The 27,702-nt window shown below is 49.9% G+C and overlaps 1 protein-coding gene across 1 annotated transcript; it reads right to left on the bottom strand.

The window, feature by feature from the left end:
• Positions 1 to 7,677: 7,677 nt before the first annotated feature.
• LOC144299462 (DNA topoisomerase 3-beta-1-like) lies at positions 7,678 to 21,123 on the bottom strand. Its single transcript, XM_077874974.1, has 7 exons — positions 21,028 to 21,123; positions 12,942 to 13,124; positions 11,695 to 11,826; positions 10,303 to 10,409; positions 9,583 to 9,657; positions 8,064 to 8,260; positions 7,678 to 7,726 (listed from the first exon to the last, which is right to left on the bottom strand). The coding sequence occupies exons 2-7, from the start codon at positions 13,009 to 13,011 to the stop codon at positions 7,678 to 7,680; spliced, it is 630 nt and encodes a 209-aa protein (XP_077731100.1). The 5' UTR covers positions 13,012 to 13,124; positions 21,028 to 21,123.
• Between the last annotated feature and the right edge of the window lie 6,579 nt (positions 21,124 to 27,702).

Genomic DNA, 27,702 nt, shown 5'->3' with positions numbered 1-27,702 from the left:
GGCTGCTGTGGACAGAGTTGGGAAAAGGCCCACAGGGAGCTCTTCCAGGTCACGTACAGCTGAGGCCTTCTCATTCCGCAGGCTCTGTGCTGCAAGATCCAAGAGATTGAGAGGGTCTTGTCCACTCATCTCCACCAACCTGGCATAAGGTTAAGGGAAAAGCCTAAGTAGATTTTCACAGTGCTCAGCCTCCTCCTGTTGGCACAGGACACTCAGCCTCAACCACCCATCTTAGCAGGAAGTGAGACCCTAGGCGGTCCTCCACCTCTCCTGCCATCCTACAACTTCTAGTCCTAAATCTTCAGCTCTTTCTCTGCTAGGTTCACCCAGTGTCCCTTAATACCAGCTAAGTGAAGGAAAACAATTATGGCTTCATCTCCATTCTTTATTGGACTTCAGAGAGTATAAATTGTTCCAAACCTAATTTCCTGAACTTTCCCAAAGATCATCACCATCTCCAAGGTGATTTCAAGGAGCCGGACAGAATAACCCATCTCTTACCCCAGTCCAGTGGTAAGAGGTCGGGTCCTGAGGTTTTGTTTGCCTTCTCTGGCAAGCAGAGCTTCTAAAACAGTAACGGCAACTTTCCACAAGTTCAGATCTGTCCTCCTTCCTGCTCTATGGAATACGTTCCTATTCACATTCTACCAAGCTCAGAGCAATTCAGAGACTAGAAAATTATTTTTAAAAAATCAAGAAGACATAAAAAACCCCTCTTATGGGGCTAGTGAATTTTTGACATAAAATGTCAGAAAAAGACAAGAGAAGGGAACATTAAAGCACCATCGTGGGGTGCCTGGGTGGCTCAGCTCTGCGGCTGCCTTCAGCTCAGGTCATGATCCCAGGGTCTTGGGATTGAGCCCCGAATGGGGCTCCCTGCACTCAGCGAGGAGTCTGCTTCTCCCTCTGCCCTTCTTTCCCCGCTTGTCCTATCTCAAGTAAATAAATCTTCTTTAAAATGTACCATCTCAAGTATAAGTAGATACAAAGGTCGTTACTAAAACATTACTAAGAAGAACTAATTGGCGTTCTTTGAACAGAATCACAAAGCATTTCTTCTAGGAACAAGAGCAGACTGACACATTTGAGAATCTCTCCGTGAACTTCTGATGACACATGGACAACTGAGCCTGAGTGCTCTCAGCTGCCTCCTGAAACCCTAAATGAAGTAAAGGAATAGCTAAGACCAGAAAGTCAAGGAGAATGAATTAGCCCCACTCTTCAAGAAAAGCCAACTTTTAGAATCTGAAAAAGGTGGATTGGGAAACTAGTGTGCAGACTACAGAAGCCAACACCTAAGCCTATACAGGTGGTGAAATCAGAAATCAATTGCAGAACCCACGAGGCCTCAGGAGCAACAGCCGCAGGCAGGGCCCCAGGCGAGGGCCAGAGCCACCCGCCAGCACTGTGGTACTCGAGGAGGCTCTACAACCACATGCGTTTACCTCCACCACCACCACGGCCAGCAATCCACACCCGGGCCCGACCTTCCTCTACTTCCCACCCCGACTGCTCTGCTGCTCCCTGGAGCAGTGCTCAGCCCTCACATCCCATGGCAGGCTGCTCTTCTGTGGGGCACAAGGGGAATGCGCTGGGGCAGGTTTGGTACATGAGCATTTAGAACCACCAAAACACTGGACTATGACCCAACTGAGCATGCTCCACTTATGTATGAGCAGGAAGGGGCACCTGGCTCAGAGCTGAGGCCCGGGAGGCAGCTTATGGAGCAGGCAGGACAGGAGGGCACACCAGGCCCCTGTCACAACCACCAACTGTTCTGATGGCAGAGCTCCTCGGAAGCAGGAGGGCCCTTGCTGCAGAAGTGGCTGTGTGTGAACCCTCCCCTGTGCTTCTGAAATGTCCCATTTCTCTGAAGGAACAGCCCAAGAAGAGCCACATGCCTGGAACCCAGAGGGGTGTCTCTGCCCTTGCCCCTCCCTCATGCCCCTCTCACTCAGCAAAAAAGTCAGTCCAACTACTTGACTCCTCATGAGGGATGTATATCCTACTGATGGCTGCAGAGGACACAGAAAAGAGGTTCTCCAAAGGTCGGCAGTGAGAACTCCCACACTCTGAGGCGACCTCCATTCCCCTCCCCCTCAGCCTGTCAGCCTTCCTCCCAAATGCCTTTCTGGGGAGGAGCCATTCCCACCTACAGCTGCTCCCACCTGAAGCCACTAAGCATCTCCCCGCTGCGCACCTGCACCTGAACGATCCTCATCAACCTCCCTCTGTAGTTGAGGTGGCTGTTTAAGCACAGTCTACTTGTCACACTGACTTCTGCTTTCTCCCTTTGTGGAGATTCTCAGCCCAAGGCCTCGGGCCTCTGCCCAGCAGGTAGGAGGAGATGAGGCCTCTGGCTTCTGAGTGCAGCCAACAATGGGTCACTCCTCTTCTCCTCCACAAAATCCAGGATCTATTGCTGGCCAACTGACCACGTGCACCGCCTGAATGCACTTCACCTATGTGGGAAGGGTCTCCCCTGAGATTCCAGTGGCCTCTAATCCTGGGGAAGACTCAGAAGAGGAAGACCAGTGAGTAAATGATGGCCTTGGCCACTGCAGCTGGTCTTGGGCTATGATGGATACTCATCTTGTCCTCCCTGCATTATTTGTTGCAGATTCCCCTCAAGGTCCCTACAAACTCTGCTGTCCTCCTCGCTAAGTTGCCAGGTGGCCTTCCTCACACCTTCATCTCTAAAATTTCTGAGCCCCAGCTCACCAGGCCTCTTTTGGCAAGGGTTGTGGCACTTGTCTTTTTACTGTCACAACGGGGCAAGGGAATACCAAGAGGGTCCTGGATGAATCTCCTGGGAGTCAAACTTATTGCTCTTTATGCCCTGGTTTTAATTTTTTTTTCCGATTTTATTTATTTATTCATGAGAGACACAGAAAGAGAGGCAGAGACAGAGGCAGAGGGAGAAGATTTCCCTCAGGGAGCCCGATGTGGGACTTGATCCAAGAAGTGCAGGATCACGCCATGAGCTGAAGGCAGATGCTTAACTGCTGAGCCACCCAGGCGTCCTTCTATGTCCCGTTTTTTTTTTTTTTTTAATTTTTATTTATTTATGATAGGCACACAGTGAGAGAGAGAGAGAGGCAGAGACACAGGCAGAGGGAGAAGCAGGCTCCATGCACCGGGAGCCCGACGTGGGACTCGATCCCGGGTCTCCAGGATCGCGCCCCGGGCCAAAGGCAGGCGCTAAACCGCTGCGCCACCAGGATCCCCGGATTACCACATTTGTATAACCATCCTCTCTTTGACAAATACTTGTGTAGCATCATATCCAAAAACTATTTCAAAAACAACCCACAGCTCTAAATAGAAACTTTAAAACTATAAAACTTCCAGGAGAAAATCTTTGTGACCTTGGGTTAGGCAAAGATTTCTTAAAGATACAGCAAAAAGTACTATCTGTCCATAAAATAACAAGTTGATAACTTCATAAAAATAAAAAAAAATGTCTGCTCTTCAAAAGATACTCTTAAGAAAATCCAAATACAGGGGAGCCTCAGTGGTTCAGTTGGTTAAATGTCTGCCTTCAGCTCAGGACATGATCTTAGGTCTCGGGATGGAGCCCCACATTGGGCTCCCTGCTCAGCAAGGAGCCTGCTTCTTTCTCTCCCTCTGCCCCCCCCCCCCATTTATGCTTACTCTCTCTCAAATAAATGAATAAATTATCTTTTAAAAATTTCAAATACACAGACTGGGAGAAAATATTTGCAAAACACATGCCTGATAAAGGGCTTGTATCTAGACTATATAAGGAAGTCTCAAAACCCATTAATAAGAAAACAATCCATTCAGTTTTAATACGAGAAAATTTTTGAATAGATACTTCATTAAGAAGACATAGAGAAGGCAAACAAATACATAAAAAGATGCTCAACATCATCAATCATTAGAGAATTAAAACAACAAATTAGAGGTACCTGGCTGGCTCATTCAGTTAAGTGTCTGACTCTGGATCTCAACTTAGGTCTTGATCTCAGGATCGTGAGTTCAAGCCTCATGTTGGGTTCCATGTAGGGTGTGGAGCCCAGTTAAAATAACAAAAACAGGGGCTCCAGGGTTGCTCAGTTGGTTAAGTATCTGCCTTCAGCTCAGGTCACGATCTCCGGGTCCTGGGATGGAACCCGGCATCAGGCACCCTGCTCAGCAGGGAGTCCGCTTCTCCCTCTCCCTCTGCCCTTCCCCCCTGCTCTTGCTCCCTCTCTCTTCTTTCTCACCATTTTGACTCTGTTCCAGCATCCCCATCTTTTTGACACTGGGATCCCATTTATCCAAGTTTCAGATACTATCCCATCAGGACCAACTCTAAGTTGGTCTGAATCATGGGGGACTCCACCAGGATTGATAAATTCTCTCCATCCAGCCTTTTATCCTCTTCTTGATCCAACACCTCAAGACACGTCTAGGCATGACTGCCTAGGTCCTTTTAGTTATCCTTCCTGTCATCCAGAGACAATAGCCATTAGTCAGGACACTTTGATACTTAACATTGGTTATTAGTCCAAAAGAAATGATGGGATCTGGGACATTTCTTGAGTAAGGCACGCATAATCCTGAACCAGCCTTTGGGTGCGGTCTCTGCAATGTCTCCAGGTGAAGCTGGAAGCTCCAGACCTATAGGAAGGAGGAAGCCCCTTGGCCCAGAGTTTTAGGGACTCGGAGTTATAAGTTCTCAAGTGCATTCAGCTAGACATGCCCATGCCAAGTCGCAGGTCTCATGCCTTCCCTGTCACAGCCTGACTTTGGTGTCAGAGATGCGGGGGTTGTAATATCCGTCACCTTGTTTTTCCATTACACTCCAGCCACAGATCTTGGTCTTCCCTCTGGCCACAGGTTGCAAAGTTCTCTAAGCACTGCCATAGAAGCCATCTGGCTCCCACATCTGTTGGCTGTCCTGCACCCACCATTTTCTCCTAGTGCTCTGCTGGCATTTAGCAACAACTAACCCACCCCACAGTTTTATGATGACCATTTCTTCCCTATTCCTGAAATGTTGGAGATATTGCATTAGTCAGTGCAACCCTTTCCATCTGAACCTGCAGGTCTACCACATGTGAGGGTCTTGTTTGGTAAATATGGGGAATGGGGAAGAGCCAGGAGAAGGGGTTACAAACTCATCCTACAGGAGCCAGAAACAGCCAGGCCACTGGGACGGCAGGTGAGGCCTGCGGCAGGCCACGGAGTGCAGGCCCACCTTGGGCAGCCACTTGCCTCTCGGTGCACCCAAGTGCTCCCACCAGGGGTTACTGGTGTTGCTACATCTTCTAGTTTGTCAACAAAAGCTGCAAATCAGGCCTTTTATGTGACATCTTGTAATTTTCCAATGTTGGGAACTGTTTTGAAATGTTTGTAAACAGCATGTAGTTTAAATAAAATATCAATCAGCTTCAAACTCTGGGCTGAACGGTTGTCAGAAGAGAGGACTGTCTTGCCTGTGGCTAAAACAATCCAAACAACTGTGATGCTTTGCCCCTCCTAACACCACAGAGACCAGCCATGCATCAGGGCAGTGCCTTGTGGATTCCAGAAGGACAAATGTGGGGGCAAATTTAGTCCAAAATGGGTGTGTGCTGCAGTGGAAGCTGGGATCACTATGGGTGAGACCTGGAGATGGTGGCAAGGGGTATCCTGAGAACACGATCAAGGATAAAAGCGTGAAGCAGGGACGTCTGGATGGCTCAGCGATTGGGCAGCGCCCTTCGGTTCAGGTTGTGATCCTGGGATCTGGGATCGAGTCCCAAACTGGGCTCCCTGCAAGGAGCCTGCTTCTCCCTCTACCTATGACTGCCTCTCTCTTTCAGTCTGTGTCTCTCATGTATAAATAAATAAATCTTAAGAAAAAAAAAAAAAGAAAAAGTGTGAAGCAGCTTTGGAGGAAGTTCTGGAAGCCTGCATCAATTGCATGTCTAAGCAGAGGGCACCCAAGGAAAGCTTGAAAAGGACGAGAAGGCAGCTGAAGAAGGCCAGGCCGTACCTGCACGACTGTGGTAGCTGGTAAGGCTGTGGGCCACTGCAGTGGCGGTGGAATTGCCCCCACCCCAGGCAGCCAGCCCCCTGCCAGGTGGCATCACCCTCTTCCTAAAAGCCCAGCACATGACTCTCAAATTCATAAAAAACCTGAGTAAAAAACACAGCACCATAAAGGCCAGGAAAGCTGACTGAGGCTGGGATATCCCATGCTAGCTGTGTGACCTTGGCCGAGTTCACTGACATGCACACAGGTCCCTCTAGAGTTGTTAGCGTCCGTATCACAGAAAAGGCACATTGGTGTGAAATGGAGTCCTGCCAAAAAGAGATAATGCCCCTGGGGTCACATGGATAGGGGCTGCAGGTCGTGGATGTGGGGCAATGCCTGGTACAGAGCAGGGATGTAGCACACAGTTACCGCTTGCATCAATAACTGTCCATCTTTCTACAAGATGTCTATTTCCAGAAAGGAAAGAAAGATGGGACCCTAGGTCATGAGCTACTCTTCTAGCCAGAGGCATCCAAGGTCTACCCCTGCCCCGAGCAAACGTGACAGATACACGTGGGGCAGGCCCACCTGGGCTTCCTTCTCCAGCTTTGTCAAGTTTAAAAACATCTGTGCGATCTCCCGGTCGAACACTCGTACTCGGTCCCAGTCCAAAAGAAGAGATCTGTCTTTATCGGCATTGACCTATAGGAAAAAGTACAAAGGCAGAAGACGGGAAAGAAAATGTCCAGGTGAGCACACACTGCCAGGGAAGAGAATCGAGGTAGATGAAGCTGGTCCTCCTCTGGGAAGAAAATGGTCCCGGCTCTAAGGTCTCACAGCCATACCTATACAGGTGTGCAGAGGTGCACAGATATGTAGGCTGAGACCCAGCCCTGTCCCAAGGAAAGGCTGCCCTGACTCCAGGCCTCTCCCCTGAGATTCGGCAAGTAGTCTCGTAAGGGGAGCCCAGAGCCAAGGCTGCTGTATCCTTAAGGGTGTTGGAACCTCCGTCACAAATGCCATCCCTGCCCACCCTCTGACACCTGGCCAGCACTAGGTGTAGTCCTTACAGGGGCCCCCAGCCCTATGTCAACCAGACCAGCTCTGTATTGCTTTAAATCTTTTAAGAAGCTTACACGGACGGCATTATTTGGAGAAATGGTTCTAAGACTTCAAAAAGTCTGAAAGTCAGTGGCTTATGGCCCTTGGTCCAAACCTCGGACCTGACCATCACAGCTGACTGTTCTGAGGCATGATCTACCCGGCCCCCTCCCCCTCAAGGCTGAGTTCATTCTTGCCTCTCTAAATTCAATGCATTCAGGCCTATGAAGGCTGGGATCCCTTCCCTGAGCACCCCACAGACCACTCTGGCGTCCCTCCTGTGCCCTTGGCCTCGGGGGTTTAATGGGCCGGATGATGACAGAAGACCCTCAGAGTCCACAGCCCGAACCTGGAAAGACCCAGCGTGTGTAGGGAAGGGAAAGCAAACCTTGGCCTGCAGCACCCAGTACGTCTCCGGTTTGAAGGACTGGATTTTATCATGTCACTCCACGCAGAAGCCCAGGGTAGGGGTTTGACATGGCCCAAAGGAGATGAGGGAGCTGTCTAGATTGCCGTATTTTCCCTGGAAGTACTTAGTTTGAAATCTACAAGGAGGCATGGGGTAGAGAAAGATATTCTGGTCACGTATGCACTCAAAGCCACCATCGTTAATCACCCACGTTGAGTCCAGCATGGGGCCAGCTGGCGGCAGTGCCCCTGCTCAGAAGACAGGGGACAGAGTGAGAACGTGGCTCAGCACAGGGGCCGGGAAAGGTGTGTGTGGGTAGAGAGGAATCATGTGTTTGCACACATGGCACGGAAGGCAAGAGAGAAGAGTTTCCACCCATCCTGGGGCTGGGAAACCCTTCTATTCTATTCTATGCCCTCCACCCTCTCCTCAAGACCCATGCAGTGAGGCAAACACCCTGCCAGAGAGACAGTTGCCTTCAGGGTTTTTAGAATATGGACACTGGCCTAGTACTAACCAGGCCCAGGGGCAGCAAATGGGGACCCATGAGGCAGGAGCCCTGGCCAAAGGGAGGGCAGCTGGCACCTGGTGAACGCACAGCCGATGCGCAGGTCCAGCTCTTGCCTGGTGTCCACCGACAGCGCCTCGTTGTGGTCTGGCTCGCCCAGGCGGGCCATGGCAGCACAGATGTCCGTGTCTGTGATGGAGCTGAACCTGGCCCGGAACACGGTCTTTTCGCCACTATGGGTTGGATTCATGACAGGCAGCACAGCGTCCAGGACCTGGGGGAGGCAGCCCAGCTGTCACTCACCTTCCAAATCTCTGCCTCCACGCCTCTCGTGTGAGGGCTCCTCTCTGGGGCTGAACCTTGCTGGTGTGACTTCCTCTCCATCCTGCCAGACCCTCCTCCACCTCCTTGCCTGTCCAGAAGTCTGTCTCTCCACATCACTCCTGCTTCACGGCTTCTTTTCCTTCCACTGACAAACTTGTTCAAACACCCCCCCTTACTACCATCCTTTCTCTTATCTGCTTTCACCCTTGCCAAACCAGGAAATGCTAATGCCACGACACAGGGAAACTCAGTCATGCAATCCACCCCACTTGACCCATTTCCCTTCTTTTTAGAGGGCAGAGTGCAAGGAGGGGTGGGTGGAACTCTTAAGAAGCTGAAGAAAAGCCAGGGAGGGAAATCAGAATGAAGAGGAAAAGACAAAGGGCAGGAGCAGGGAGGGCACAGGGGACCCCCACCTTAGGGACTGAGGGCTAAGCCCAGCAGGGGGCCTGGAGCCAGACTCACTATGAAGGCTGTGCAGTGGGAGGGGAGTCACACTGGACCCTGGCCATGTAGATTCTTTGGTGGGGGGTGCCTTTGTTGCTGAGGGGAGAAAGCCCCCGAGCTTCTGCCCCCAGGGAAGGAGCAGTCCCGTAGGGGTGGGGCCGGGACAAGAGTGCCTAGGAAGGGACAAAGCGTGATCATGTTGACTGAGGGTGCTGTGCTGGAACTTGTGGTGTCCTGAGCTCCCTCTGCCACACAGGAAGCATTTCCTAAGCCCCAAAGTGTAATAGGCTCCGGGTGAGAACTGGGGGTGCAAGAGGCAGGAGCGTGAGCTGCACCAGGGAACACCTGCAGTCAGGAGCCGCGTGAGGGCGTCACAGCCACAAGAGAGGCAGACACCTGTGTCCTTGCAGGGAGGGTGGAAACAAGACGGGAGGGGGAGGCTTGATGGCATCTTGGAGGGGACGGTGAAGGCTGGAAGTGAGAAAAGCAGGAAGAAAGGTAGCTAAGTGGCAACCAGCCTTGGCCATAGGTCCCTGAGAGGTGCCCAGAAGGCCTGAAAACCTTCCCATCCACTGAGAAAATTCTGCCCTCTGTCTGTATGTTTGCTCACACAGTGCACCCGAGTAGGGGAATAGGTAATACCCCTCTGCCCTTGGCAGAGTCCATACATTTCAAAGTGTCTATGCAATTTCCAAACTAAAGGAGGAAAAAAGGCATTTCTAAGGCAACGCAGCAGATTCCCAGCCGCACCCCCGGCATGGCGCAAATGCGAGGACAGGTCAGTGGGAAGGCTCGAACTAAGGACAGCAGTAGGCCCCCTCTTACCTCAAAACAGATGTTCTCTCCCTCCTTGTCGCGGTCCAGCCATAGCACAATATAGTCGCAGCCTTTGCCCTCCACCTGCCACAGAGTACACAGTGACTGGCCCCTCCGTGGCCCGGCCCGTAGTGCCCACCGACGGTGCTCCCAACCACACCCTGAGCCCCATGGAGCAGGACTGCCACCCAGACTGGGCCCGGGCTGAGCAGCGGCGCTAGACGCAGTTAGGCTGCCTTAGCCACTCAGAGAACTTCACTCAGGACTTTGTTTTTTGGACACAAAGAAATTATAAATGCAAAATGATCTTAACCCCCAAAACTGCATGGGAAGAGGGCTGAAATAAGCCTAAATGTTAATGGTGGTTGTCTTAGGTAGTGTGATTATGTATTTTTTCTTCCTTCTACTTTTTAATATTTTCCATAATGTGTGTGCATTTAAGATTAGAAAAACCGCCACCACCAACAAACAGTTTAAAAAGCAGAATTTCTGCTCTCCAGGGCTGAGTGACCCGGCTGCCCAGGTGGGCCAGTGGATGGTTGTGAGAACAGTCTGAAAGGTGCCTCGTGGGCCAGCAGGGGGAGCTCGCAGAAAGGGCTGTGAGGCCCACCCAGGGCTTCCAGCAAAGGCCTCCAGTTCATGAAAGAGAGGACTCTGGAGACCACCTGCAGTGCAGAGGGCCCAGAGTAGAGGCTTCTCAGGTGCCCATGCCCTAGCACGCCCACACACCTGCAGGAACTTCACCATGTTCAGCTTGGGGTTAGCCTCCTTCTTCTCTGTCGGGGCTTGGCTGAACAGCTCTGCGGGGTCCACCTTGTCCCATTTGTTGTACTTTCCTACAAACCATAGCCACAGTGACAGCTGAATCATACTTCTTGGCTCACCAAGCTTGATCTCTCCAATTGTCATAGGCCCAGGAGGAGAGGGAGGCTTGGAGAACAATTTGCCCAGGGGAACCCCACAATTGGAGGCAGAGCTGGGCTTTCATTCCCCTGGGCTGCTGAGGTGACACCACACCTTGGTCACCTCCAGGAGCCACCGCTGGGCAGGGCTGCTGCTGCTCCAGCCTCACTTCAGGACATGCCCTGTGGCTGGAGCGCCATTCCTGGGCTGGCTCACTTTGCCAGAGCACTGAACCACACCCCTCCTACCTCTGTCTTCTCTTCCAGCCTGAATAGCTGCAACTCTCCCCCTACCCAGCACTTGACTGCACACATGACAGGTGCTCAGGGGAACCCCATGGGGAATCAGTCTCTTGGGCTTCGTGTCTGGTACATCCACCTACTTCTCTACTCAGTGCTCAGTGCTTGCAAGCTTAGCCCTCTGGCTTTCTTTTTGTCCCCATTTCGTACAGCCTGGGAGAACGGGGTCATACAGAGTCAAGTTCAAATCCCAGCTCCCCACCTGCTGGCTGGTGATAAAACTCAAGAGTCCAAATGCTTGGCCACACGACTGAATCAATGTCCTTGTTGTCACTGGGCAACAAGAAGTATTGAGACTTTGCTGTGCACTAAGCTCTCTTCCTTCACCGTCACACTGAGTCCTCAATCCTAGGAAGTGGATGGCACTATCGTAAGACTCACATCACACATGTGGAACAGAAATTTCTTTTTTTTTTTTTTTGGAACAGAAATTTCTAGAGGCTCCAGTCCCAGCCCATGAGCCTGTAGAGCATGAGACAGAGCCTAGGCTGGAGTCTCTCATCAACCACAGGGCCCTGCATGTGGCTCTGCTGGGTCACTAATGCTGGCCCTTCCAAGGTAACAGATAACAAAGATGACAATGACAGCCACCAAACGACCACTGGGCAACAGTCACATTCACCTCCCAAATGCCTGCATGGGCCAGCCCCTCTGAGGTGGGCATCCACCACCTCTAGGAAGCACAGGAAGGAGCATAGGGCATGCAGTGACTAAGGGGTGCCTCTGGGATGGGGACCCACGGGCATTGAGCTCTAAAACCTGGGTTCTAGATGACCCAGGACCTGCTGGCCTCAGGACTCATGGGTTCTGCACTAATTTGTCTGCCTGGAGCCCTCCCTGGCTCCATCTAGACTTGGGGCAGCACTTTGCCGGGCTTCCCTCAGTGGGATAGGGGTTGGGCAGGGTGCAGGGGGCTCACCCAGGAAATCCAAGGTCATCACATGACCACAGACGGATGTCATCTTGAAGCGGACGGGCTGGCCAGCAAAGGTCCCGCTGTACTCATGCACGGAGCATGTTCCGTTCAGCCCTTTGTGGGAGGACATGTTTCCTGCAGAGAAGCACAGTGATGGCTGTTCCAGCAGGCCACAGCCACCACAGAGGCCCCAGACCCAGAAGCCACCACTCACAGGGCCAGAGTCCCCCTTCCCCAGAGCAGTCAGTGGCAGCGTTCCTCAGGCCACTGCATGTAACAGTGCTGACGAATGTCGTGGTCCTCCGGGAAACACCACTCATTGCTAACCAACCAGCACGGTATGCTCACCACGCAGGGCCCTGGGCCAGCTGAAGGCCAGGAGCACCCTCTCTGAAGGCTCTCCACAGCAGACACTTGGGCCCTTCCTCTCATTTCTGCCCCACTTTTTTCAAACTTCACCAGGTCTCCATGGACCTCCTCATTACCAGGTCCCTTGACGTCTTCTCATGCTCCCGCTCCCCACTGACAGCCTCTCAGCTGAACTTTCTTAGCTTCTGTGGATCGGGCACTTCTCAGCTCTCCCCTCCCCTTCAAAGAGACACCATCCCACTGTCCTGACCCAGGGGAGGTCACGGTGGACATAGGCCATTTCTAGGTACCCAGAGCACCCAAGCACCCTTCCTATCTGGAGGGAAGTCAGAGATAGGAAGGAAAGGAGCACCCCACCAACTACCCCAGTGGCCAGGATGGAGTTAAGGGACAGATGTCCCCTTTCTTAGTGCCCTGGTGTCTCAGTAGGGCTATATACCAGGGCCAGCCTAATGCTGCTCTTGAGTGACATGAGGCACACAGGCTGCAGCTATAGTGGTTGAGGGCAGTGGCAAAGCTCCTGTGGCGATACGGTCTGTGGCATGGCCTCAGACTTAGACCAGGGCGAGATCTTGGCTCTGTATTCTTCCTTCTAGTGAATTCTCTTTCTGTGTAAGTTACCAGGGCTGGGTGCTGCTTTATGAGCAACAGTGGACTGCCCGGTGCTACGCTGTGAATGGTGTCTGTACCTTTTGGGAGTCCTGGACCGCACACTGAATGTAGCAGTAAATGCACCCACAAAAACTAATACTGAGATGCTTCAGTAACACCCACTGTCCTGAACCAAGTCAATTCCAGAGGGCTGGAGTCACACTCCAGAAAAAAAGAAATGACCATGTTTAGTGATTCCTCCCACAAACCCGCCGGTTTGTCTTTCCTACCCCGAGAGAGGATTTTAGCAATGGACTGGGCCAAGGATGGCTTTTCTGCAACCATGAGCACGGTCTTCATCTTGTCTGAAAGCTGCCCGGGGCTTTGGCCCTTCACACTCCAGTTTCAGAGGGATGGAGATGAAGTTCAGAAACTGTTCTTCTGCAGCTCAACACTACCATCAAAGCTGACTCCTAAAGAGAAGAAAGACACACAGAAAACAAATGCTTCTAATGGAAACTCTACCAAGAAGGAAACTCATTTTAAAAAACAAAAACCAGCGGTGCCTGGGTGGTGCAGTTGGTTGAGCATCAGACTCTTGGTTTCAGTTCAAGTTTGACCTAAAGGTAGTGAGATGGAGCCTTGCCTCAGTTTCCATGCTCAGTGGGGAGTCTGCTTGGGTTTCTCTCTGTCTCTACCCCTGCTCATACATGCTCCCTCTCTCTGTCGAGTAAATAAATATTTTTTAAATGTTTAAAAAAGATTTTTAATTTATTTATGAAAGAGAAAGAATAAGCAGGGGTAGCAGCAGAGGGAGAGGAAAAAGCAGGCTCCCGCTGAACAGGAGCTCAATCCCAGGACCCAAAAGAGCCACCCGGGTGCCCAACAAATAAATCTTTTTAAAAAACCCAAAAAGCAAAACACAAGTAGACACAATTTCTTTGGGATTCCTGGGTGGCTCAGTCAGTTAAGCATCTGACTCTTGATATCAGTTGAGGTCTTGATCTCAGGGTTGTGAGTTTTCAAGCTCTGTGTTGGGCTCCGCGTTGGGCACGGAGCCTACTTAAAAAAAACAACCCCCCCCCCCAAAACCCAAACTCCACACATAGGGGTTTCTGGCTGTCTCAGTCAGTAAAGAATGCAACTCTTGATCTCAGGGTTGTGAGTTCAAGCCCCACACTGGGTGTAGAGTTTACTTAAACAAACAAACCTGAAGAAAAAGAAAAAAAAAGACATGGGATAAACCAGGGCAATGGAACTGGCTTAGAAATGAACACCTTGGGAATTTGGGTTCCTTTGGCAGAAGTTGATGTGGCTCCCTGACCTCAGGTCAGTCATGTCACCAAATCCGTGCTAGGGAGACTTGGGGGCCTTTGGATCTGGACTGACAGGCTGGGGTAGCGCAGAGGGCCAGCCCTCCACCCAGGGCACACTTCTGTTTGCTCCCCAGGGCTGAGAGCAGTACCTCCACCTCAGCGGAGAATCGGGATGCCCCGGGACATTTTCTGGTTTTGTTTAAGATTTATTTGAGAGAGAAAGAGAGATCGTACACAGGCGGGGGAGGGGCAGAGGGAGAGAAGCAGACTCCCCACTGAACAGGGAGCCTAACTCAGGGTTCATGATCCCAGGACCCTGAGATCATGACTCCAGCTGAAATCAAGAGTCCTCATACACTCAACTGACTGAGCCACCCAGGCGCCCCACCCTGGGACATTTTATAAAATGCAGATGCCAGGCCATGTTCCCTAGATCTTTCTGATCCAAAAGAGGCCTGAGACCCATTGGACAATGGAGTCCAGACCCCAGTAGTACTCGACAGCCCCTTTCCAATGGGCTCCAATCTACCTTCCTGCCTGCCTTTCACAATCTCTAGCATTGCAGATCATGCTCTGGCCAATTAAACTGGACACCATATCTAAAGAAAAACATATTCTTAAGCCTCTGTTCCCTTGCTCGGAATGTACCACCAAGCCCAGAGAATGCAGCTTGACTGTCTGAAGGCCTGGCTCTAGTGCCAACTCTTGGTTAAAGAGCTCTCCCAACACCCTGGGGCGGGACAAAGCATTTCCTGCTGCCCCGAGTCCGTTACAATAGACCGCACCACGCCACGGTTAGTTACTGTCTCATTCTACACCAGCACGAGTTGCCTGAGGTCTGGATCACTGCCGGCCACTGTGACAACTGGTTCCATGATTGCTACAGGACATTGAATTCCTGCTTTTTTTTTTTCTTCCTGCTGTCTTTTTGATCACTATATATATGGCCTTAACATTGACAAATATGACACTGTATTAAAAAAAAACCAACCCAACAACATGACTGCTACTTAAACAACTGGGCAACCTTCTGGGTGGGCTGGGAGGGTTAAAGCTAGATTCCTACTTTATTTATTTATTTAAGATATCATTTATTTATTCATGAGACACACACACACACACACACACACACACACACACACACAGAGGCAGACACAGGCAGAGGGAGAAGCAGGCTCCATGCAGGGAGCCTAACGTGGGACTTGATCCCGGGTCTCCAGGATCATGCCCTGGACCAAAGGTGGTACTAAACCGCTGAGCCACCGGGGCTGCCCTAGACTCCTACTTTAGAATTGCCACCAAAACAGATTCCAGAGCTGGCAGAAATTTATGCAAAAAGATCAAACTAGAAAAAATACTAGGGGTGCCTGGGTGGCTCAGTCAGTGAAGTGTCTGTCATTGGCTCAGGTCATGATCCTGTGGTCCCAGGATCGAGCTCCCTGCTCAGTGGGGAGCCTGCTTCTTCCTCTCCCTCTGCCCCTCTTACCACTTGTGCTCTTTCTCCATCACGCTCTTTCTTTTGTTTTTTTAAAGGGCTTTTTTTAAAAAGATTTTATTTATTTATTCGTGAGAATACACAGAGAGGGGGGAGAGAGAGGAGAGAGAGAGAGAGAGAGAGAGAGAGAGAGAGAGAGAGAGAGAGGCAGAGACACAGGCAGAGGGAGAAGCAGGCTCCATGCAGGGAGCCCGACGTGAGACTCGATCCCGGGTCTCCAGGATCACGCCCTGGGCTGTAGGCGGCGCTAAACCACTGAGCCACTGGGGCTGCCCTCCATCACTCTTTCAAATAAATAAAATCTTAAAAAAAAAAACTAGAAAAATACTAGAAGAAAACATAAACTTTGGTATGAAGGAAAGATACATAAGGATTTCAGAAGCTCAGAAACATATCTCATGTTTGAAAGCATTTGCTTTCTTTTTCTGTGAATGGTCTATTCCTATTTCTTTACCCTTTCTCTCCCCAGCCAGACTGCTGTTTTCTCATTTTTAGTAATTGTTTTATATAATGAGGAAATTAGCCCTTTGTGATATGATGGCCAACAACACTTGTAATGGCAAATTAGAAGTAAAATGAGCTCATGCTTATCTCACTAGCAATGATCACAGGATGAGCACACGTGGAGGAGGGTCTGGTGACAGGCAAACTACGAAGGTAGGTGGCTGAAGTAAAACTGGACCAACCTCTGTGCGGAGCAATTAGACGATCTCTCTCAAAACTACAAGTGCACATCCCCAGCAATCCCACCCCTGGGAATGAATTCAATCACCCCACCAGAATTTATTGAGCACATACTACATGCTCAGTATGTGTTGCTATGTGCCACATGGAACAAAGTCCAGGCATTAAGACCCACAGAGGATTGGGGGACAGTGGGGAGGGCAGTTTCAGACTTTGGGTTTGCTTTGAGGGAACTGGGAGGTAGCACAGGAGCCTGATGACCTGACTTCAAGTGTTCAAGAGATCCCTCTGGCTCTAAGAAGGGAGTCACTGGGCCTTGGGGGCAGCGATGGAGGTGCTGAGGGAAAGTTGGGGTCTGGGGCTGATTCCCAAGGCAGAGCCAACAGGACTGAGAAGGGGAAGTGAGGCAAGTGCAGAATGACTCCAGTGCCTTTGGCCTAGGGAGCTAAAGGATGGGATTCCCATTTGTTGAGATGGGAAGTTAGGAGGAAGGAGCAGTTTGGGACAAAGATGCAGGAGCTGTCAGGTATGTTAAATGTGAGCTGCCTAATAGCCAGCTGGGCCATGGAGGAGGCAGTGGCACGTGGTGGCATGTGGAGCAGGGAAAGGAGCCCAAGTTGGGGGCTGGGGAGATAAGGTGACTCAGGAGAGGGGAGATCCTCAAAGGCCAGAGAAGAGGCACTTGGGTTGGTGGCGGGGGTGAGGAAGGTGGGAGGGGAGGCAGGAAGTCATTGCACATCACACATCGAAGGCTACAGATACTTGCAGCCTGGGGGAGGTGATAATGGAGACCTGACATTGGGGTCTGGAGACCTACAGGCGCCAGGTGACCTGGATGGGAGCTGTTTCATGCAGGAGTGCCAAAGGGAAAAGCCTGAGGGGGGTGAGCTCAAGAGGACCTGGAAGGAGGGAAGAGGAACAGTGAGTAGGTTTTTACATTTTAAGATGGAAGATAAACCAGCATGTTTGTAAGGAGGATAGAAGTAGTAGAGTAGAGGGAAAAGAGAAGATGCAGGAGGTGAGGGGGGAATTGCTGGAGTGATGTCTCTGGGTGGGAAGCAGTGGCTGTCCTTGGCCAGAGGGCCCCTCTAAGAAGTACAAATGTCAGCAGGTCAGCAGTGAGGACAGGAGATGGCACTGGGGGCAGGCTGCCAGCAGGGGAAGGGCTAGATTTAGCAGGGATGGGATGTGCCAGGTGAGTAGGAGTGAGAGGGTGAGGGGAAAGATACTCTAGGATGGGCAAGGAGGAGGGGAGGACGTGGGAAGGTCCACGCAGGGCATGCGCTGGTGGGGTCTAAAATCTTTATGTGCTAGAGTGGGGAGCAGGGGTGGAAGAAGAAGAAAAAAAGTCAGAGGGCAAGGTGCCTGGGCACTGGTGTGGGGGCCTGAATGGCGTGGGGGATGAGGCCGCAGGGGGACAGGAGACTGCAGAAGTAAGCAGTGGGCGCTGGCAAGACTGTCCATGTGGACACTGGGTTCCTGAGGCAGGACACAGCGGGTAACACACCGCCGGGGAATCCCCTGCAGCATTATCAGTCAGAAGACATTAGAAACGTTCTAGGGTATGCCAACAAGGAACTGTTAAATAAAGTGTGGCAGACAATGGAACACCAAGCAGCAATGAGAAAGAAGTGCATCTGCTCCGTAAATACTAACGTGAATTGAGTTTCAGAGAAATTACATGAAGAAGTGAAGTGTGTGACTGTACAAAGCACTGCCATCTATGGATGCGTGCACACACACACTCAAGAAATGGCAAAGCAACCACCTGGGGGCAAGAGTGGGGTTAGGGTCTGGAAGCTGGACCTGGGGGGGCCTTCTGCTAACCATACTTCCTTTTTTACTTGTTACATTTAGTGCAGTAGACACACATAAGTGGTCAAAAAGAACTACGATTTAGAAGTACGGAAGAGGGGCGCCTGGGTGGCTCAGGTTAAGTGTCTGACTTTGGCTCAGGTCATGATCTCAGGGTCCTGGGATCAAGTCTGGTATCCATCCATCCGGCTCTGTACTCAGTGGGAAGTCTGCTTGAGATTCTCTCTCTCCTTGGAACACCTGGGTGGCTGAGCAGTTAAGTGCGCCTGCCTTCCGCTCAGGACGTGATCCTGGGGTCCTGGATCGAGTCCCACATCGGGCTCCCCGCATGGAGCCTGCTTCTCCCTCTGCCTGTGTCTCTGCCTCTCTCTGGGTCTCTCTCATAAATAAATAAAATCTTAAAAAAAAAAAAAAGATTCTCTCCCTCTGCTTTGATGTGTGCGTGTTTTCTCTATCAAAAAAAATTTACCTGTGAAGTGAATAATAAAAACTTATAGATGCCTAAATTTTTTAAGATTTTATTTGTTTATTCATGAGATACACAGAGAGAGAGGCAGAGACACAGGCAGAGGGAGAAGCAGGCTCCATGCAGAAGGCCGATGTGGGACTCGATCCCGGGTCTCCGGATCACACCCCGGACTGACGGTGGTGCTAAACCGCTGAGCCACTCGGGCTGCCCTAGATACCTAAATTTTAAAAACAGACTTTACATCTATAGGACTACTGCAAACACTTCTCAACATCCTTTTTTCGTATGGTGTTAAAATTTCTAGAAGTTTTATATTTCTACTACTCTTCTTTGTACCTAAGGATCCTAAACACTTTCAGGAAATAACAGATTCTTCTCTACAGATCCCTTTAGAGAAACATTTTGTCCTAGCATCTTCAAAGGGAGTACCTCATTTATCCAGGGCTAGGGATAAACCTCGACAGCGCCCACGAAGGCACACCGGCATCCATACCCGTTTCAGATCACCTGTCCACCTCAGACTAGTTGCTGTTCCACACTGTTACATGTAGGTCTTTAGCAGCTCTGGCTCTAGTTCAACAGTTTATAGTTCAGTTCTGCATAAGGACTTTGTAATGATCTGAGTATCACTGATTTACTGGGAAAAATGTATGACTTTCTTTAAGGATTTGGAATCCTGGGAAAGGGACCCTGGTGATGATCTGGTACAGACGTGTCAAGGAAGAACAAATTAAGACTCAGAGAAAGAGATTCTCCAAAGGTTACCTGGAAAGTTTGTTGAGTTGGAGCTGAAACTCCTGCTTCTCTATGAGATACTTTTTTGTTTTTTTAACTGCACCAGGGTCTACCTGTTAAAAGAATTCTGCAGTCTTAACTGATTAATTTTCGGTGGTTATCTTGGGGCCTATTTTTCTATTAAGGCACACTCCAACTTCAAAAGGGAAATCAGGGACGTCTGGGTGGCTCAGTGGTTGAGCATCTGCCTTTGGCTCAGGTCGTGATCCAGGGTCTTGGGATTGAGTCCTACGTTGGGCTCCCCATGGGGAGCCTGCTTCTCCCTCTGGCTCTGTCTGTGTTTCTCATGAGTAAATAAGTAAAATCTTTTTTTTTTTTTAAAGGGGAAATCAATGAGAATAAAAGCTGAAAGCAGTGGTTTGCAAACTTCTATAAACCATCATTATACCATATGCCATCTTAAAACCCTTTTGCTGTACTGTTATTACTTAAGGGTTTGCATTTTTTAAAAAAGATTTTATTTATTCATGGGAGACACAGAGAGAGGCAGAGACATAGGCAGTGGGAGAAGCAGGCTCCTCACAGGGATCCCGACGTGGGGCTCAATCCCTAAACTGAGCCAAAGGCAGACGCCCAATCTCTGAGCCACCCAGGCGTCCCAGGTTTTTGCTTTTTAAAAAAATCTTAAGGCAGCCCCGGTGGCTCAGCGGTTTAGCTCTGCCTTCAGCCCAGGGCGGGACCCCGGAGCTCCGGGATCGAGTCCCACGTGGGCTCCCCGCATGGAGCCTGCTTCTCCCTCTGCCTGTGTCTCTGCCTCTCTCTCTCTTTCATGAATAAATAAATAAAATCTTAAATGTCTGTTATTTTTAAAGGGAAATGTGATCGCCTTCTTTTCCATAACCTATGTGGTTCATCACATTTGATCTCGTCGCCTGCTAAAGCTGCATCTGAAGTTGGTTCTCTCATTTCAAAAGGGAGAATCAGCCAGTGCTGAGGGCGTGTTGACAGCAAACAACACACACTGGAACTGTAAAGTGAGAGCGTCAGGTGGGCACTTACTGCCGGTCGGTCGGCGGACTCTCCTCTCGGCAGCAGGATCAGCAACGGTGGGTGCCCTCGGGGGTCGCGGTACACAAAGTCCTCCCCTGTCAGTCTTACGAACAACGGAACTCGGCTTGGGGGTGGAGGCCCAGCGGTGGCGCAGACAGCACCGAGAGCAGGATCTCCACCTTGGCCACTTAAGCCGGTGCCGCGGGGTCCGGAGAGCAAGCCCCTCCTCTGCACGCAAGCCCGCTCCGCACGCCGCCGCTCTCTCCAGCCTGGCCCGTCACGCCTCGAGGCTGGCCTGGGCAGTTTTCTGACTGCGAGCGGACCGAGGCTCAGAACAATGCGGCCGAGGCCCAGGCGACCTTTGCCGCGGCTCTAGGGGCACCTCGGGGCTCCGCGGCCATCAAGCCCACTCTGGGCGGACCTTCCCACGTCCTCTCCCGAAGGCTGAGTGGCAAAGAGGCAGGATAAGGCCAGTCCTCCCTTTCACCTGCGAGAACTGAATCCGGCGAGTCTGTCCACCAACAACTCGGAGAAACACACCCGGAGCCCTCAAGGCCGGGCCGGGCCCGGGGCGGCAGGCGGCCCCCCGCACCTCCGTCTCCCCACCTGTGGCCGCAGCCCGCACCTCAGAGCCCCGCGGGAGGGTCGATGGAGGTCGCCCCTCACCACCTCCCGGCACCCCCACCGCCAGCCGCGGGGTGCGGGCGCCCCCGCCGGGAAGCAGGGCGCGGGAAAGCAAGGCGCCGCCTCCTCTCCCACGCCCCGGGGCTGGGGGCCCACCTCCCCGGCGCTTCCCGCCGCCCGCCGCTCACCCGCAGCCCCGCCGCGGCCCCCGCCGGGGCTCCCGCCGCAGCTTCCGCTCGGGGGGCGGACTCGGCAGCCTCCACTTCCGGTCCGGCCGCGGCGGGCGTCCCCGCGGCTGGCGTCCCCTCGCCTGTCCTCCGGGGCGCGCACGTCCGCGTCCGCGGGTTCCGTGGCTCGCGGGTACCGGCCCTGCCTCCTGACCCCTCCCCGCGGCCTCCCCAAACCCCCCACCTTACTCTTCTCCGCCACCGGGAAAGCAAGAAAGGCAGCTGTTACAATGGTCGTAAAAACGGAATGATAAATATGAAAATATATATGCTGTTCATAATTAAAATAATCAAGGGATCCCTGGGTGGCGCAGCGGTTTGGCGCCTGCCTTTGGCCCAGGGCGCGATCCTGGAGACCCGGGATCGAATCCCACATCGGGCTCCCGGTGCATGGAGCCTGCTTCTCCCTCTGCCTGTGTCTCTGCCTCTCTCTCTCTCTCTCTGTGACTATCATAAATAAATAAAAATTTAAAAAAAAAGGGTCATGTCCCCATTTAAAAAAAAAATTAAAATAATCAAATTCGCAGATGAGTGTATAGCCGACTCTTTTTAATGCTGTGACTGTGGAATGAACGAATGAATGAATAGAAAATCTATCTGAAAAAAATCCATCTGGAAGATGAATTGGGCAATAAAAACAACTTTTTTGTGTGTGTGTTAAAGCATTAGGATTATGGAAGGCTTAAAAAACTTTTCATGGCCTTATTTCAATATCTTTTATGGTGTCCCTAAATATGTTTTAAGTAATAGCAGACACACATTTCCCCTGCTCCCTGTAGGCTCTTTCTCCAATCTGCCTTTTTTGAGTAGGAGCCCTGAAAGATGCTCTGGACAAAGAAACATCTTATGGTCAAATTAAGGTCGAGAAATGCCAAGAATTAAAAGTCATAATGAGACTCATTTTCAAAACGGAACTGATTCCAAACCCACTCCTTGGCAAGGTCTCCGTCTCCAAAATGGCAGCTTCATCTTCCTGGTTGCTTAAGCCCAGTGTCTGACAGCATCCTGGATTCCTCTCTTTTTCTCGCTTATTTCTCATCTGAAAATCCTGCCATCCCTGTCTTCAAAATATATCTGAGATGCAATCAATCCTCCCTGCTTCCACGGCCACCATCCTGACCCAAGCCCATCTCCCTCCTGGTCTCCTAGTCTCCACTCTGCGCACTATGGTCTGTTTCCCACACTATTCTAGCGGTCAGGTCTAAGACTGGATTTAAAGGGTGAGACCAGTTGGCAGAGAGGCAGCACCAGAGCCCCTTTATTCTTTAATTCCATTTGGGGATCATTCTGCCCACCAGGAGGTAAGATCTGAGGCCTGGACCCAGCAGGGGGCACGGCGTGCTCAGTTCTGGGGGATCTCAAGAGCGTTCTTGCCAAAGCCCAGTCAATGCTGACTCAGCTGGCCTCAAGGTCAGATCCCTGAGAGACAAGGTCACTGTATCCTCCACAGGAAGGGGCAGCAACATTGCAGGATGTGTTATCTTAAGCCACATCAGCAACTGCCAGGTCCCCGAAGTCCTCATCTACAAGAACAACAACCAGTCCTTAGGATTCCTGACTCATTCTCTGGTTCCAATTTGGGCACCACAGTCCCTCTGACTATTGCTGGGCTCTCAGCTGAGGACAAAGCTAGTTACTACTGTCAATCCTATGACGCCTCCGTTGAGCCTGCATGGCTCAGAGTTCCAGACCCCAGAGTAAGTGACACACACAAACCTTTTAGCTCTTCTAGCACATTCATGACATCTGCTGGGTAAATCTTACTTTCTTGTCACCATGATGATTTTAAGTCAATTCTGGCATTTTTGTGGTTTTAGTGTTCACACCTTACGTATGCTGGCTCCACGTGCATCTCTGCCTTCCTGGCTGCTGGTGGCGTATTGGTAACTGTGGTCTTTATCCTTGGAAGTCAGTGTAGCTGGACCTAAAATCCTTCACTCATGTTTTCCTTCCCTGAATATCTTAAATATATCACTCTAGTTTCTTCTGGTATAAAATGTTGCTCTCAAGAAGTCTGATAATCTGATTTTTCTTTCTCTTGTGATTTTTTTTTTTTTTTTGCCTCAATGCTCCAAGTTTCTTTTTAAGTTTATTGATTTTTGCTAGAATACATCCTGGTGTCGGTCACTTGGATCAGTTTTCTCAGGTTTACAGTTTCCCTTGGAATATATGGTTTCAAAGATGTTTTTTCTAATTTAAGGAAAGGTCTCTCAAATCTGTACTATTTGTACTTGACTTTGTACTATCCTCTTGTTTCTTTTCAGAGTCTCCTATATTATACAGGTGTTGGCTCCTTGTGTGTGTGTATCTGTGTGTGTATGCACCTATCTTCTAAACTTGTAACTTTTTTCTCAAATTTATTTTGTCAGTCTGCTTATTTTACATACTTGAATGAGAAGAACACAGGTGGGAACTTACATAACCTGTCCTCAACCCTTCTATAAGGCAGTCATCAAATTTTCTCACAAAGAAAACCAGCAAGTCTCCTTATACCAGCATGGTGCGGGCATAAGGAGAAGACAAAGACAGCTCAATGAAATGTAATACAGCTGCCAGTCAAGGATGAACATATGTAATATCAATGGATTTTTCACAAAAGCACCAGAGCAATTCAATAGGAGAAAGCAAAGTCCTTTCAATAAGTGGTGCTGGAAACAAGTAAACTTCCATTTCCATGGACTAAAAAAAGTTAATGTAAAATTTGTAGACAGCAAAGGCAGTCATCATTAATGTACACATGATGATTCCATTTGTATGCAAACACCTGTGTTACCACCTTCCAGATGAAGACAAAGAAAATTTCCAACACCCCAAAAGGGACTCTTAGTGGCTGCCCAGTCAGTACTCCCTCATATTCTGCTGGTAAAGGTTGAATTTGCCCTGTGCTCTGTGTGTGTGTGTGTATACATGTGTGTTCAGTGTGGATTCAGGCTCCACTGAGGAAGCAGGGCCTGTAATCTCTTCTTGGGGATGCTGTGGGCATGTCCTTGATAGATGCCCAGGGTGTTGGCAATAGGACGCCAACTCTGACTCCGTGGGTGCTCAGTGCTCCCTGGAGTCCAGAGCTGTCTTCCAGCCCCTACCCAGGCCACCCTTCACAGGACCACCTCCCTATAGACCACAGTGCTAAGGAGGGGAGCTGATCTGCACAAAGAGAATCTCCCTGCCTCACTGGGAGAATAGGAGAGATGGTGGACTGCTCATCTCCAGCTGTGGGGCCTTGGAGATAGGGTTAGTATTAGGTCTTTAAATGCTTAGAAAAATTCACTAGGGAAACCATCTAGGCATACGTTTTCTTTGTGAGAAAATTTAAAATCAGAGATTCTATTTTTTTAGCAGATATAGGACATTTTAGATTTTCTATGTGTATTCTGTTACCTTTTGAAATCTGTTTTCAAGGAATTTGTCTATTTCATTTGGTTGTCAATTTTATGGACATGAATTTACTTACATTATTCTTTTAAGCTCCTCCCTCTCCAAGACTGCGTTGTTCTCCATCTTTTCCCATTTCCACTCCAATTTCATTTCTCTCTGTGGATATCACTTGGCATTATTCTTTGGGGGTGGGGACAAGAGTGTTCTTTAGGGGTAGAGTCAGGGCCTAGGCCCTGAAGCAGCAGGGGCTCATGGGGCTGTCCCTGGGGTCCACTCACAGTGGGGCAATCAGGCCCCTGGTTTCCTGCATGCCAACCTCTGCTAAGGGTCCCTGGGGCCATGTCCCAGCCGGTGGGGTGGGGTGGGGATGAAAAGGATCAGGGGAGGGGCACCATTGTGCAGAAAGGATGACTTTCTCCCAGGGTGCTGGGGAGGGAAGGGTGGAGTCGCACCGTAGAAGTGGGGGGCCTGTGGGACCCAAGACAGGGCTTAGGTAGGTACTTTCTTCTGCTAGCTTTTTTTTTTTTTAAGATTTTATTTATTAGAGGCACACAGAGAAAGAGAGAGAGACAGAGACAGAGACAGAGAGAGGCAGACAGAGACAGACAGAGGCAGAGGGAGGCAGAGGGAGAAGCAGGCTCCGTGGAGGGAGCCCGACATGGGACTTGATCCCCGGTCTTCAGGATTATGCCCAGGGAAGGCGGCGCTAAACCGCTGAGCCACCAGGGCTGCCCTTCTGCTAGCTTTATATTTAGATGCTCTTCTTTTCCTGGGTACTCAAGATAAAGTTAGGTTACTGATCTGAGATCTTTCTTCTTTTTTAATATAGGCACTCACAGCTCTCCATTTGACTCTGGGTGATGTGTTTGTTGCATCCCATAAGTTTTGGCATGATGGGGACGACTGGGTGGCTCAGCGGTTTAGTGCCTGCTTTCAGCCCAGGGCGCGATCCTGGAATTCTGAGATCGAGTCCTGAGTCGGGCCTCCTCCATGGAGCCTGCTTCTCCCTCTGCCTGTGTCTCTGCCCTTCTCTGTGTCTCTCATGCATAAATAAAATCTTTTAAAAAATAAGTTTTGCCATTATGTGTTTCCTTTTTCATTCCTCTCCACTATTTTCTCCTTGCGCTTGTAGCTTTTTTCTTTGACCCACTGACTTTTTAGGAGTGTGTTTGATTTCCACACACTTGTAAATTTTTCTTTTTGTTACTGACTTATGGCTTCGTTCCTTTGTGATAAGAAAAGATATTTTGGGTGACCTCAGTCTTTGAAAATCTATGAAGACTTGTTTTGTGGCCTAACATATGGTCAACCTGGAGAATGTCCCATGTGCACTTGAGAAGAATGAGTATTCTTCTGTTGTTGGGTGGCATGTTCTATAGATGTTTACTAGGTTGAATTGGCTTACAGTGTTCTTCATGTCAATTTCCTTGTTGATCTTCTGTCTAGATGTTTTATTCATTATTGAAAAAGGTATAACTAAGTCTCCATTATTGTAGAACTATTTCTCCCTTCAATTCTGTCAATGTTTGTTTCATACATTTTGGACTCTGTTGTCAAGATATAATGTCCACTTTTGTCTTGAGACTGTTTTTTTTAAAATTTTTTTTTATTTATGATAGTCACACAGAGAGAGAAAGAGAGAGAGAGAGAGGCAGAGACACAGGCAGAGGGAGAAGCAGGCTCCATGCACCGGGAGCCTGACGTGGGATTCGATCCCGGGTCTCCAGGATCGCGTCCTGGGCCAAAGGCAGGCGCCAAACTGCTGCGCCACCCAGGGATCCCCTCGAGACTGTTTTTGACTTAATATGCACTTTTTCTGATATTGGCAGAGCTACATAAGCTACTTCAGTCTTTGGTTACTATTTGTATGGAATATATTTTTCCACTCTTTTATCTCAACTCTGTGTCTCTGTATCTCGTGAGTCTTTATATCTCAAATGAACCATATCTATGAATAATTTTTTAAATGCATTTTGCCTATCTCTGCCATTTGTAGAAAATTTAATCTATTTACATTTTTTAAAAGATTTTTTTTTATTTATGAGAGACACAAAGAGAGAGGCAGAGACATGGGCAGAGGGAGAAGCAGGCTCCATGCAGGGAGCCCGATGTAGGACTCGATCCCAGAACTGCAGAATCATGCCCTGAGCCAAAGGCAGTTGCCCAACCACTGAGCCACCCAGGTATCCCTAATCTATTTACATTTAAAGCAATTACTGATAAGGCAGGGCTTCTGCCATTTAGCTATTTGTTCCCTCACCTTCCTTGGGGAGACTGGATCCTCCACAAAGGCAAGGCTGCCACCAGCACCCCTGAAATCTTCATGCTTAGCATGGTCTCTGGAAGAGATGTTCACTGGAAGAATAATGAATGGACTGTTGCTTTTCAGACATAACTTTCTCCTCCCCTTGGGTTACTACCCCCAACTAGTCCAGGACAGCAACTTCCCAGTTATGATGAGTGTCTGAATAGTCCCCACCTGGCTTGGCGGGGGGAATACTTCAGAGTATTCAAGGGGTTCATGGCCTTTGTGTCTAAAAGGATACTTCCACTTGTTCCCTGCTCACCTGAGAAAAAAATCCTTGCTTCAAAGTAGCCCAGACTCCTAAGGTGGACAACAAGGTTGCTGAGATCTTGTCCTACCCCTTTTTCCCAGAGAGATGCTAGTGGAATCGTGGCCCTGTTCAGTTTGGTCACGGGTGCCATGCCTGGCAAAGCCTTCTCATAGCAAAAGGGTGAAAGTCCCGCTCCAGCATCTCTGCCTTCTGGAGGAAGTCTGGGTCCAGTCCAACACCCACAACACCATCTTGATGAAGATTCTGATGCTATCTTGACCACACAGTCTGGCAGCAGAGGAGTAGAGGGCCAAGGCTTAGTTTGATCTTTTTTAGGAGATAGAGGACTTGTCCATCTTTTGTTTTTTTTTTTTAAGATTTACTTATTTGAGAGAGAGTGTGAGAGCAAGTGGGGAGTTAGAGGGAGAGAGAGAATCTCAAGCAGGTGTCATACTCAGCACAGAGCCCAACGCAGGGCTCGATCTCACGACCTTGAGATCATGACTCAAGCCAAAATTAAGAGTTGGATGCTTAACTGACTGAGCCACCCAGGCACCTATGACTCATCCATCTTGCATAAACAGCTCAATACAAGATCTGTGCATTTTTCTATTGCTTTGTGCTTCCCCTGCCTTGGGCTCGCCTCCTCTCTGGCTGGGCCACTGGCTGGACTGCACAATTATGGCTGTTGTTTGGGAACAGATGA

Source organism: Canis aureus, chromosome 27 (genome assembly GCF_053574225.1).
Source record: "Canis aureus isolate CA01 chromosome 27, VMU_Caureus_v.1.0, whole genome shotgun sequence".
In the NCBI taxonomy this organism is placed as follows: domain Eukaryota; kingdom Metazoa; phylum Chordata; class Mammalia; order Carnivora; family Canidae; genus Canis; species Canis aureus.
Note: the sequence above shows the minus strand (reverse complement) of the source record. Positions and strands in the feature narration are given on the sequence as shown.

Excerpts from the sequence above, each read along its gene's own strand:
- LOC144299462 (XM_077874974.1), bottom strand. The coding sequence starts at position 13,011 with ATGAAGACCGTGCTCATGGTTGCAGAAAAGCCATCCTTGGCCCAGTCC. Across the intron at positions 11,827-12,941 it reads TGCTAAAATCCTCTCTCGGG|GAAACATGTCCTCCCACAAA; the intron begins GTAGGAAAGACA and ends GCTTCTCTGCAG. Across the intron at positions 7,727-8,063 it reads ATCGGCTGTGCGTTCACCAG|GGGCACTGCCGCCAGCTGGC; the intron begins GTGCCAGCTGCC and ends TCTTCTGAGCAG.